We start from the raw sequence: 13580 nt of genomic DNA on the forward strand, positions 1-13580 counted from the left end.
GTAGCAACAGCAGCAGCATTATTGGTGGGAGGAGAGGCAGTGGGTCCACTGGAGGGTGCAGGTGAGGGGTGGTGTGGCAGGCAAGTGTCGTCACCAAGCTGGGCTGCCCTCCCCCTTCTCCATTCCCCAGACACCACACTTGCCCTGCCTCCCGCCTCACCCCCAGTTGGGCAGAGGCAAGCCAGGCAGGAGCAGACCCCGGGGGCCACATGGACTGTTCCTCCTAGACCTCTATGTCCTGGTCGTTGACTGGGTCCCAGAGTCTCTGGAACCAGGAGGGAGAATCAGGCCCTGGGGCAATCTCTGATGTGGGTTGGGGGAATTACGAGGGACAGCATTTAGCACTGGATCTTTCGCAGAATAAATGCACAACAGACTCACTGTGGATGCTGAGTCAGTATTTAATTTGCTTCAACCCCATTCTGAGTGCTCAGCTGGGCAATCTGAAAGGAACAGGGAACTTGGAGGAAGGATAGTGATTGATATTAATTTAAAAGACAAAAATGCTGGAATGTTGACACTTCTGGCTCTCTTTCAAGTCAACTCTCTCTGCGTTCCTCTCCTCACCCTCACCATCGTGAGGAAACTGAGGCCGCCAGGCATTTGGCCAACATCACACAGTGGTTTCTGAGTTTACTGCCAATTACATCTGACCAAACTCCTTCTTCCGGAGTTCACTTCTTTTTATCTTGCCAGTGATGGTTTTGGGCAGCTCTGAGACAAACTCCACCTGGTTGAGGATAAAGCAAACACATTCTGACTAAGTCCCCCCGTCATTTTCTATCAAGCCTCAGCTCTCCTCCTTTGCCCTCTCACAGTCCCTCAGACAGGCTGGCGCCATGTGGGGGCCTTAATGGGGTCCACCATTTGTATCAGATTCTCCTCGGACCTCCTGAAGTTGGATGCAGCCCTTTGATGTACTTTGACCAGTGAAATATGAGTAGGAGTGAAGTGTGCCTGCCACCTCTAACAGAAAAGTTGGGAGTCATTGAGACAGGCCACCCCCTCTGTCCATCTCTTCTAGGACTCTGGGAGGTACCTACGTGGTGGCTGCTCCTTTATCCTGGTCCCAGGATGAGGGGATGTGGAGCAAAGGCTCCGGGAAAGCTATGGTGGACAAGTGGCGTGAGCAAGAAAGACACCGTCCTCGTTATAATCCACTACACCTTTGGGACTGTTTGTTACCCACAGTAACATGTAGCCCTTCCTGACTGGTACACATCCTCTATTCTACTCTCGATAAAGCATCAGACCCTAATAGTATAGCAGCATGAACTCTGTTGTCAGATACACATGGGGTTGAATTCCAGCTTCTATTTACTCTAATCTCAGGCAATTTACTTTGAGTCTCTCAGCCTCAGTTTCCTCTCTGTAGACTGGGATGATTATCTCAGGTTGTGGAGAGGATTAAATGAAATAATAATTCATGTAAAGCACTGAGTCCAGGGTCTGGTACACACAGTAAATGCTCAATAAATGTTAGCTATATAGCTTTATAATATGTATTGATTGTAAACATTCAGACAATGCAGCAAAGTATTACTACAAAAGAAGGAAATTTTAACTTGTTTTTAAACAAATCAGCGCTACATATGTTCTTTCTTAGCCTGCTTTTTTATCTCAATAATATATTATTGTGATATTTTATGTTAACAATCTGCATGATTATTTTAAATTACAGAATAATATTAAATTCCATGAGTAATTTCATCATTTCTCTATTGCTGCACATTTTTATAGGTTGTACAGAGCATTTAAAACAAATGAAGTTGAACAAAAAATATCAGAATGCATTACATGTTGTTAGGGTAAATATCATTTTGTTCATTTTTGTTTGTTATGTATGTTTATGTGTATTGGGTTGCAATATGGAATGTATTTCTTACGACAAATAATGTTGTTTAATAGTTTGGAAGTTGCTGGTTTGGGTGTCTTTTTCAAATTTTGAAAGATTATAAATAACCTTCTTGGATATCTTTGGGTAATTGTCTGATTTTTTTCTTTAGGTTGACATGCTGGCAATGGATGAGTTTCTGACACAGGATCGAGGTTCCATCCGATTCAGTGGGCTCCCTCACACCCCTAAGCTGAAACGCTTCTTCTGCAGAGAAAAATATTAGTGCTCTTGGCTACTTAGGCTTCACCCCAGACACTGCATGAGACTTGAGACAGTGGAGCCCCCGGAACCACTCACAGGGACCAGACCCCATCCATCTGCTCTCACTCACCTTCCTTGGGTACTTGTACGGTGCTGTCACTGACTTCACATGCTGCTGCAGCTCCTTGGTGAGCTGGTCCCGATCATGGGACAGGAATTTTGGGGTCAGGACAATGAAAGCCTTCACTACCTGCAGTGAAGAAGCAGAGTGGAGGCTCAGGGCGAGTGACAACCAAATTATAGTTTAAGGAGTAAATGCTTGGGACTTCCCTGGAGGTCCAGTGGTGAAGACTCCACGCTCCCACCACAGGGGGCGCGGGTTCGATCCCTAGTCAGGGAACTAAGATCCCGCGTGCCATGCCACACTGCGCGGCCAATAAATAAATAAATAAAAATTTTAAAATAAAGAGTAAATGCTTGCTAAATTCATGGGAAAACAAACTGACAGTAGAGCCTTTGGAAATCCCAGGTTCAAATCCCAGTACTTCCAATTTCCACTCTTTGCCTTGGAACATTTCTTAACCTATCTTAATGTCGATCTCCTTCTCTGCGAAATGGGGAGAGGACAGGTTCATTCCTCATCAGGTTTGTGTAAAGATTCCATGAGATAATACACATAAAACGTGAAGCCAGTTTAAAAGTATTTGTATTCCTATCATTGTTATCATCACCATTTTCACTATTATTGTAGGTAGAGTTCTGTGGGCATTTAATAATAGTTAAGACCTTGTGGGCATTTAATAAATGTTGGTAATTTATTAGTTTCCTATTGTTATTTATGTCCTCATTTCATTTCACAGGGACTGTACGTAGAAGGTGTTCAATAAACACTTGTTGAATCAAGGATGCATGCTCTGGAGCCAGAGTGCTCAATTTCCCACCACTTATTAGCTGTGTAATCCAGGCAAGTTATTTAACCTCTTTATGCCTCTGTTTCCTTCTCTGCAAAAAGGTATAAAAAGAGTCCTTAATTCATTGTGTTCTGTGAGGATAAATGAGCTGACACCCAGTAAGAGCTGATGAACTACTAGATGGCAGCAGCAGCAGCATTCACAATCAGCATCGTTCCAGTCACAGATGAGGCTACAGTGCCCCCTGCTGACCACATCGTGTAAGTGCACATGCACACCAGCCTTGCCCCTCCCTTCACCCTAGCTCCAAGGCTGGGTAGGCATGGCCTGGAAGTTTTCCCCTCACCTGCCATCCCAGCCCCACACCCAGCCACGATGACCTCCACGTCCCGTTCCTCACCTCCCCTCGGATCGGGTCGGGGCTGCTCACCACAGCGGACTCAGCCACCGCTGGGTGCTCTGCCAGGGCGTTCTCCACTTCTGCTGGCCCAATGCGGTACCTGCAGGACCAATGGTTCCTTCTGAGCCAATTCCCGGGCGAGGGTAACCGAGGCCCTCAGATCGCATCTTTTGGAGAGACACATCTTCCCTTGGCATGGAGGGTATCTGTCACAGGGCGCCAGAGGTCTGTGTAATGGGACTGAAGTGTGATGTCCTGAACATTCCATGCTAAGGAATACAAGGCTCAGATGCTCCCCAGGGCTCCTCACCTCTCGACCCCAGGTGAGGGAGGTGAATGCTTCGTCCTCCCAGTGCTCTGGGGCTTGGCTCAAGCTGAAGCAGCTGCCCCTGGCATGAAAACTCTTGCTTAAACATTTGTACAAATTTTACACCCTATGCCTCACTATATCAGCATTTGTTCTAGAAATTTAAAAAAACAAACTCAATTTTCCCGAAATTCCCAAGAAAACATGTTATTCTAGTGTAACGTGTCACTTTTTTTCTTTATAAATCATGTAAGAGTTAGGAACAACAGACTTGGAGTCAGACCGCCTTTGTTCAAATCTGGGCCCCACCCTGTACTGTCTTTGAAACTTCAGGCAACGTTTTTCACCGGTCACTGACTCCGTTTCCTCATGTAAAATGGGCATAATCATGGGAATTCCCTGGCGGTCCAGTGGTTAGGGCTACGTGCTCCCACTGCAGGGGGCACGGGTTCAATCCCCGGTCGGGGAACTAAGATCCTGCGTGCCGCGCAGTGCGGGCCTCCACACCCACCCCCTCCCCGCACCCCAAAAAGATAAAATAAAATAAGATGGGCATAATCACATCTACCTTACAGCATTGGGAGGTGGATCGTACAAAGCTCTACAGAGAGTACCGTCACATAGAGCGTATTCCACACAGGTGAATTTTATTATTGTTGGTGTTATGTGTTTCTGTGACATGTGCTTCATCAGAGGAGCACACAGAATAAGCTCCCTCAACAAATAGGGACCAAAGTAAAGCTTTCCTTCCCAGTGCCTTTAAATTGCATGATGTCTTACTTTGGTTCATATTAGGCTGAGAGTCCGTCACCGAGGCATGAAGGAATGTCTGGGCGTGCTACCTCCCACCAGGCTCGTGAGGGTGGTACCTCCCGGCTCAGGGTCAGCCACACCTACCCGGAGGCATTGATGACATCATCGGCCCTCCCCAGGAACCAGAAGTAGCCCTCCGCATCAATAGTTGCTCTGTCCCCACTGTTGTAAAAGTCCCCACACTCCACTTCGGCTGTCTTCACCGGGTTACTCTGCAAAGAGAACAATACTCCTCTGTCAAAAACAGTGAGTTTAGAGATGATGAGCTACAGCAATGGGCTCGGATCTGGGTTTGAATCCTGCTTCTGGCTCTACCTGGCACCTGGGCAATTTTTATAATCTCTCTGAGTCTACTTTCATTACGTGCAAGCACTCAATGCATGCTACTGGTCGATTAGGGAACAATGTTAAACCAATTTTAAGAACAATTTTCTTAAATTTATTTCATTTATTTATTTATTTATTTTTGGCTGCGTTGGGTCTTCATTGCTGCACGCGGGCTTTCTATAGTTGCGGCGAGCGGGGGCTACTCTTCGTTGCGGTAAACGGGCTTCTCATTGCGGCGGTTTCTCTTGTTGCTGCAATGTAGGGACCAAAGTAAAGTTGTGACCAAACTTTACTTTGACCAAAGTAAAGTAAAGAGCATGGGCTCTAGGTGTGCGAGCTTCAGTAGTTGCGGCACGTGGGCTCAATAGTTGTGGCTCACGGGCTCTAGAGTCCAGGCTCAGTAGCTGTGGGACACAGGCTTAGCTGCTCCGCGGCATGTGGGATCATCCCAGACCAGGGATCGAAACCGTGTCCCCTGCATTGGTAGGCGGACTCTCAACCACTGCGCTACCAGGGAAGTCCCCAGAACAATTTTTAGAAATAACAACTCACTTCTGTGTGCCACTCCAGTAAAATAAAATTTCCGCTAGAGCATAACTCTATTTTATTCACTGTTATAAGCTCTGCATTTACACAGTGGCTGGACAGACGGGAGGTGTCAATAAACGTTTGCTGAATGAATTTTCTTCCCAAAATATTACCTCATTTGAGCCTCACAGAAAGCCTATGAAGCTGGTGTTTTTCATTAAACTTTTAAGATAATTGTATATTTGCATGCAGTTATAAGAAATAATACAGAGAGATCTCATGTACCCTCTACCTAGTTTCTCCCAATGGTAACATCTTGCAAAAATAATGCTCAATATCATAATCAGGATATTAACATTGATAACATCCACCAATCTTACTCAGGTTTCCCCAGTTTTTTACTTGTACTCGTGTGTGTGTGTGAGTGTATCTAGTTCTATGCCATTTTGTCACATGTGTAGGTCCATGTGTCTACCACCACAGTCAAGGTACAGAACAGTCCCTTCATCACCAGGATCTCTCACGTTGCTTTTATATCCACATCCACTTCTCTCCTCTCCCTTCTTCCTCCTCCCTTCCCATACCTAACCCCTTGGCAATGACTAACCTATTCTCCATTTTTGTAATTTTGTCATTTTAATAATGTTACATAAATGGAATTATATAGTATATAACCTTTGGGACTGGCTCTTTTTTAAAACTCAGTATCATTCTCTGGGGATCCATCCACATTGTTGTGTTCATCAACAGTTTGATCATATTTATTGCTGAACAGTATCTCACGTTACACATGAGACACAGTTTAAACATTCACCCACTGAAGGGCATCTGGGTAGTTTCATTTTTAACTATTATGCATAAAGCTGCTGTGAACCTTACAGATTTGTGTGAGGCTGGCATTTTTTAGCGCATTTTACAGAAGAGGAAACTGATGTTCAAGGAGGCACAACAACTCACTCAAAGTCACTCAGCTGGGCAGTGGGAGGGTTGGCATTTGAATTTACGGCCTATGCATGTCACCACTAAGCACTGTGTTGGGATTTTTCTTCTTCTGGAACATGGAATAACTTTAAGAGGTTTCAGAAAAAAAATCTTTAAACATTAAATTGCATCCTTTTTTAGAGTCCCGTCCAATTGGTCTGATGATATTGAGATTCTCGGACATATTTCTAAAAGCTCTGCAACTACCAAGAGTAAGATAAGTTTCCATTTCAGAGCTTTTTTTGCCTTTAATTTTTTATTTTTATACAGTTTTAAAGGTAACTTTCCATTTAGAGTTTTACACCATTTCAGAACTTTTAGTGAAAATAGAAGTTAGCTAGAATTTAAGAAAATGTTTTGTGTGTATTATAGTTATGGTTATAATTGCCTCCTGTTTTTGGCAAGAGATACTGTTTTCCACTTGTGATAGCAGATCAAATTCTTTTTTAAACAAATGCTTTAAAGTAATAATTTGATTTAAAGTGAAAAATAATGTAAGTAATAATATAGATGGTGCATGGATATGGCAAAAAAATAGTTGACATGGAATTTAATGACTGAAATTTAGGAGACACCACACCAAAGGGTACAGAAAAAGTCCCACCCCCAATTCATGTACCCTTTGAACTGCTGTCCATCTCAGTGTACTGTGATACAGTTGACCTGACACATCCCTGTGGACAGGTCTTCCTTGAAGGAAATGAAACTTCTTGATGTCAATCATCTCAGGTAGGGTCAGAGATTGGAACCTTGCAGATGGGACTCCCACACCCAGGGAAGGAATTCCTTTGTCTCTCTGGGCCTGAACTTCTTGGAAGTAGATTCTCAGAGCCATTGAAAAGCTCCTGAATGGTAGGAGAATAGTATCACATCTACCACACAGAGATGGTCAGAGTCTACAGAGGCACCAAAGTGAGTTCTTCACCTTGACTACTTTTAAAAAGTGCTAATGGTGGGTGATGTCAAAAAAACATGGCATATGAGGAAGATTTAAGGTCTCATTTCACCCACAAAACCACAAAAAAAGTATAAGAAGTTGAATTGACTATGTATGACATCTGGGAAAGAGTCAAAGGCTTAAAACAACCTTATAAATACCCAATCAAGAAAAAGCCATCTTAAACATGGTAGAAAAGCTTTGTGACATTTTATTCACCCTTGCTCCCCTGTCCTGCATGGCAGTTTTGGTCTTGAGCAGATGGCAGCCCAGTTCCCGGTCCCCCGGCTCCAACCAGAGAGAGCAGAGAAGATCTCATTTGCAAATTATTGTACACACCTGTTGTAACCTGTTTCGGGATAATTGGAGAACTGGTGCAAGGCACCCAGTTCATGTAACTCAGAATACAAGTGGGAAAAGCAATAGGCACTGTTCATAGAAGCTACCTGGAAGACTACAAAACTAAAAGATGCCTGAGGTAAGAACTTATGGGTGGAGATATACAATAGATCATCAAGGTCTGGAGGAGAAGCTGGGGTGAGATTCTTTCGAGAAATTAGGATATTCAAGACAGCTGTGCACATGGCAGTATTTAGAAAACCATGCACACACCTGAGCAAGACGTGTGCTCACAAGAGTCCTAAGAAGACCTTAAGCTTTCACCTCAGACTGATCTCTAGGCTCAGAGCAAGCCTAGCTAAGTGGTGAAGGAGTACCCCAGCACAGACCTAAATTGTACATTGGTTGTTCTCTCCTTTTTGTTGTTATTGGTATTTTTGTTTGTTTGACCTCTTAGCACTCAAGAATATCTCTGTCAAAACATTAGCTGAACATGAGCTAAATGATCAGAAGCTTCAGTGTGATCACACATGGCAAATAATTGTCTTTGCAAGAAGCGTTTGGAAACGTCTCAAAACAAACATACTATTATAGGCTTCAATGGTCAACAAAACAAAACAATAACAACAAAACCCCAGCAACCCCAACCGCCAGGGAAGCAGGAGAATCTGATTTCCAGAGCTACCACATTGTAATAGTGAGAGGACCAATATTCAACTAAAAATTACAAGACATACAATGAGACAGAAATCATGCCTCAGGACTTCCCTGGTGGTCCAGTAGTAAAGAATCCACCTTCCAATGCAGGGGAAATGGGTTCGATCCTTGGTCGGGGAGCTAAGATCCCTCATGCCGTGGGGCAACTAAGCCCACACGCCACAACTACTGAGCACGTTTGCCTCAACTAGGCAGCACGCATGCTGCAAACTACAGAGCCCATGCACTCTGGAGCCTGTGCGCCACAACTAGAGAGAGAAAATCCACATGCCACAACTAGAAAGAAGCCCACATGCTGCAACAAAAGATCCGGCATGCCGCAACAAAGATCCTCTGTAAAAAATAAATATTTTTTAAAAAGCATGCCTCATTCAAAGGAATGAAATTAATTGACAGAACCCATCCCTGAGGAAGTCCAGACATAAGACTTACTAGACAAACAGTTTAAATCAAGTTTGTTAAATGTGGTCACAGAGGTAAAGGAAGAAATGGACAAAGCACTACAAGAAGTCAGAAAAATGACATATGGACAAAATGAGAATATTAACAAAGAGATGGAAATTATGTAAAGGCACCAAACAGACGTTCTAGAAAAGTGCAATAACTAAAACAAAAAATTCACTAAAGTGTTTGGCAGCAGTTTAAAACAGGAATAAGAAAGGATTGGAGAGTTGAAGACAGAACAATAGAATTTATTGGGTCTGAGGAGCAAAAAGGAAAAAAATGAGGAAAAGCAAACAGAGCCTAATGGACTTGCATGACACCATCGAGCAGACAAACATGTGCATTATGAGAGAAGGAAATGAAACAGAGAAAGGGACAGGAATATTATCTGAAGATATAAGGGGCAAAGTCTTCTCAAATGTAACGAAACACATGAATTTACAAATACAAGAAGTTCAAAGAAATCCAATAAGATAATCCCAAGAGACCCACACCAGGATACATAAACATCAAAATATTGGAAGCCAAATAGAATCTTGAAAACAGCAAGAGAAGTGACTCATCACATACAAGGATCCTCAGTAAGATTATCAGCTGATTCTCATAGGAAACCTTGAAGGCCAGAGGTGGTGGGATTACATATTTAATGTGTTGAAAGAAAAAAACTGTCAATCAAGACTTCTCTATCCTGCCTTCAAAACACTCCTTAAAAATGAGGGAGAAATTAAGATATTTTCAGAAAAAAGCTGAGGGAGTTCATTACCACTAGACCTGCCCTAGCAGATATGGTAAAGGGATTCCTACAGGTTAAAATGAAAAGACTCTAGACATGTGTCAAATCCATATAAAGATATCTTTGGAAAAGGTAAGTGTGTGGGCAAATGTAAAAGCCAATATTACTGTAATTTTGATTTGTGACTCCACTTTTAATTTTCTATAGTATTTTTTTTTAATTTATAAAAAAAATTCTAAGTCTATATTTTTGGGTACAGTGTACAAAGATATAATTTATGGCATCAGTATCAGAAAGAGGGGACAAAGCTCTATAGAAGTAGAGTTTCTTGTTTTTGTTTCTTTTACTGCTTACATGTTTTTAATGAGGTAGCATTGGTTTATAACATCATATGTTTCACACATACATTATAATTTGACTTCTTTATACACTACAGCATGCTCACCACCAAAACTCTAGTTTCCATCTTTCACCATACAATTGACCCTCTTTACCCACTTTGCCCTCCAACCCCCATTCTCTCTGATAACCATTAATATGTTCTCCATATCTATGCATTTGCTTTTGTTTTGTTTGTTTTTTTAATATTCCACATATGAGTGAAATCACAGGTATTTGTCCTTCTCTGTTTTGTTGATGGTTTCCTTTGCTGTGCAGAAGCTTTTTAGTTTGGTGTAGTCCCAGTTTACTTTTGTTTTTGGTGCCCTTGCCTGAGGAGACATAGCCAAAAATATATTGCTAAGACCAATGTCAAAGCGCACACTGTCTATGTTTTCTTCTAGGAGTTTTATGGTTTTAGGTCTTACATTCAAGTTTTTAATCCATTTTGAGTTAATTTTTGTGTATGACGTAAGACAGTGGTCTAGTTTCACTCTTTTGTGTGTGGCTGTCTAGCTTTCCCAACACCATTTATTAAAGAGACTTTCTTTTCTCCATTGTAGATTCCTGGCTCCCTTGTCATAAATTTGTTGTCCATATATGTGTGAGTTTATTTCTGGGCTCTCAACTATTTCCATTGATCTATGTGTCTGTTTTTCTGCCAAGTTATTTTGAATAGTATAACTTTGTAGTATGATTTGAAATCAGCAAGTGTGATACCTCCCACTTTGTTCTGTTTTCTCAGTCAGGATTGCTTTGGGTACTTGGGGTCTTTTGTGGTTCCAGACAAATTTAGAATTTTTTGTTCTATTTCTGTGAAAAATGTTATTGTGATTTTGATATGGATTGCACTGAATCTGCAGATTACTTTAGGTGAAATGAACATTTTTAACAATGTTAATCCTTCCAATGCATGAGCATGAACTAGTTTTCCATTTCTTTGCTTCTTCTCCAATTTCTTTCAACAATGTCTTATAGTTTTTAGTGTACAGGTCTTCCACCTCCTTAGTTAAATTTATTCCTAAGGATTTTATTCTACTTGTTGTGATTGTAAGTGGGATTTTTTTCTTAATGTATTCTTCTGCTAGTTCATTGTTATTGTATATAAATGCAACAGATTTTTGTATACTGATTTTGTACCCTGCAACTTTCCTCTTTTCATTTATTACTTCCAATAGTTTTTGGTGGAGTCTTTAGGGTTTTCTACATATAAAATCATGCCATCTGCAAATAAGGTGACAAGTAAAGTTTGTCACCTTTCCAATTTGGATGCCTTTTATTTCTTTTTCTTGCCTAAGGGCTGTGGTTAAAACTTCCAATACTATGTTGAATAAGAGGGGCGAGGATGCTCATCCTTGTCTTCTTCCTGATTTTAGAGGGATGGCTTTCAGCGTCTCACTGTTGAGTATGGTTTTAGTTGTGGGTTTGTCATAAGTGGGCTTTATTATGTTGAGATATATTCCTTCCATACCCACTTTATTGAGAGCTATTTTTAATCATAAATGGATGTTAAACATTGTCAAATGATTTTTCTGCAACTGTAGAGATAATCATATGATTTTTATTCTTTGTTTTGTTAATGTGGTGTACCACGTTGCTTGATTTGCATATATTGAGCCATCCTTGGATCCCTGTAATAAGTCCCACTCCATCATGGTGTATAATCCTTTTAATGTATTATTGTATTAGGTTTGCTAATATTTTGTTGATAACTTTTGCATCTATGTTCATCAGAGATATTGGCTTGCAACTTTCTTTTTCGTGTGTGTTATCCTTGTCTGGTTTGGTATCAGTCTAATGTTGGCCTTGTAAAATGAGTTAGGGAACAGTCTTTCCTCTTCAATTTTTTGGAATAGTTTCAATCTGATAGGTATTAATCTTCTTTGAATGTTTGGTAGAATTCACCAGTGAAGTCATCTGGCTTTCTGGGAGGTTTTCAACTACTGTTTCAATCTCCTTAATGTTTATCAGTCTATCCATATTTTCTATTTCTTCATGATTCAATCTTAGAAGGTTGCATGATTCTAAGAATGTTTCCATTTATTCTAGGTTGTCCATTTTTGGTTCATAATATTCTCACAATCTTTTGTATTTCTGTAGTATCCATTGTTATTACACCTCTTTTGTTTTTTATTTTATTTATCAGTGCCTTCTCTCTTTTTTTCTGTGAGTTGAGCTACAGGTTTGTTAATTTTGTTTATCTTGCAAAGAACCAGCTTTCTTTCATTGATCTTTTCTATTGTCTTTGAAGTCTCTATTGTATTTGTTTCTGCTCTGATTTTTATTTCCTTCCTTCTACTGACTTTGGGCTTCACCTGTTCTTTTTCTAGTTCCTTTAAGTGTAAGGTTAAATTGTTTGAGACTTTTTTTGTTTCTTGACGTAGGCCTGTATCACTATAAACTTCCCTCTTAGTACCACTTTTGCTGCAACCCACAGATTTTGGTATGTTATACTTTCATTTTTATTTGTCTTAAGGTATTTAAAATTTTTTCCTTTAATTTCTCCATTGACACAGTAGTTGTTCAGTACCATGTTGTTTAGTCTCCACATATCTGTGACTTTTCTAGCTTCCTTCTTGTAGTTGATTTCTAGTTTCATACCATTATATTCAGAAAAGATGCTTGAAAGGATTTCAGTCTTCTTAAATTTATTGAGACTTATTTTGTGTCCAAACACATGGCCTAGCCTTGAGAATGTTCCATGTGTGCTTGAGAAGAATGTGTAGTCTGCTGCTTTTGCACAGAATGTTCTATATAAATCTATTCAGTCCATTTGCTCTAATGTTTTATTTAAGGCCAATGTTCCCTTGTTGACTTTTTGTCTAAATGATCTATCCATTAATGGAAGTGGAGTGTTAAAGTCCCCTACTATTATTGTGCTGCCATCAATTTCTCCCTTTAGGTCTGTTAATAATCGCTTTATATACTTTAGGTGCTCCTACGTTAGGTGTATACAGTCGTTGGTTCCAGGAACCCCTGCAGATACCAAAATTTGAGGATGCTCAAGTCTCTTATAATTTGCATATAATGTACAAACAATTTCCTGTAAAGTTTATATCATCTCTAGATTACTTATAATACCTAATACAATGTAAATGCTATGCAAATAGTTGCTGGCACACAACAGATTTAGATTTGCCTTTTGCTTCTCTGGAATTGTGTTCTGAATTTTTTTTGATCAGCAGTTAGTTGAATCAGTGGATGTAAAACCTGCAGATCTGGAGGGTTGGCTGTATATATGCTAATAAATATCATATATTCTTGAAGGATTCTCTCCTTTATTATTATGTAATGTTCATCTTTTGCTCTTCTTACCATTCTTGGCTTGAAGTCTATTTTGTCTGTTATAAATATAGCTACACCCACTTGTTTTGGCTGCCCTTTGCTTGGAGTATCATCTCGCATCCCTTCACTCAGAGTCTATTTTGTTTTTAGAGCTGAGATGAGTCTCCTGGGGGCAGAATATAGTTGGATCTTGTTTTTTAATCCATCCAGCCACTGTGTCTCTTTTGATTGGTGACTTTAATCCATTGGCATTTAGGGTGATCACTGATGATATATGAGGACTTAGTTCTGCCATTTTATCTTTGGTTTTCTGGTTGCTCTGCATTGCCACTTTTTTGTTGTTGTTTGTTTTTGGGTTTTTTGGGGTTTGGTTTGGTTTTTT

The 13580-nt window shown here is 40.6% G+C and overlaps 1 protein-coding gene across 5 annotated transcripts in view; it reads right to left on the reverse strand.

Moving 5' to 3' along the window:
* Positions 1-381: 381 nt before the first annotated feature.
* Positions 382-13580, reverse strand: part of LOC309614316 (acyl-coenzyme A synthetase ACSM1, mitochondrial-like) — a 62388-nt gene continuing 49189 nt past the window's right edge. For all 5 annotated transcript variants that reach the window (XM_082362507.1, XM_082362510.1, XM_082362508.1 and 2 more), the window contains 4 exons: positions 4614-4741; positions 3410-3509; positions 2229-2348; positions 382-730 (listed from right to left, as the gene is read on the reverse strand). In XM_082362507.1, coding sequence (XP_082218633.1) covers positions 644-730; positions 2229-2348; positions 3410-3509; positions 4614-4741 — 435 coding nt within the window. In that variant the 3' untranslated portion in view covers positions 382-643. The remainder of the gene's footprint in view (positions 731-2228; positions 2349-3409; positions 3510-4613; positions 4742-13580) is intronic.

Source organism: Balaenoptera borealis (assembly GCF_965194805.1).
Source record: "Balaenoptera borealis genome assembly, chromosome: 16".
Lineage (NCBI taxonomy): Eukaryota > Metazoa > Chordata > Mammalia > Artiodactyla > Balaenopteridae > Balaenoptera > Balaenoptera borealis.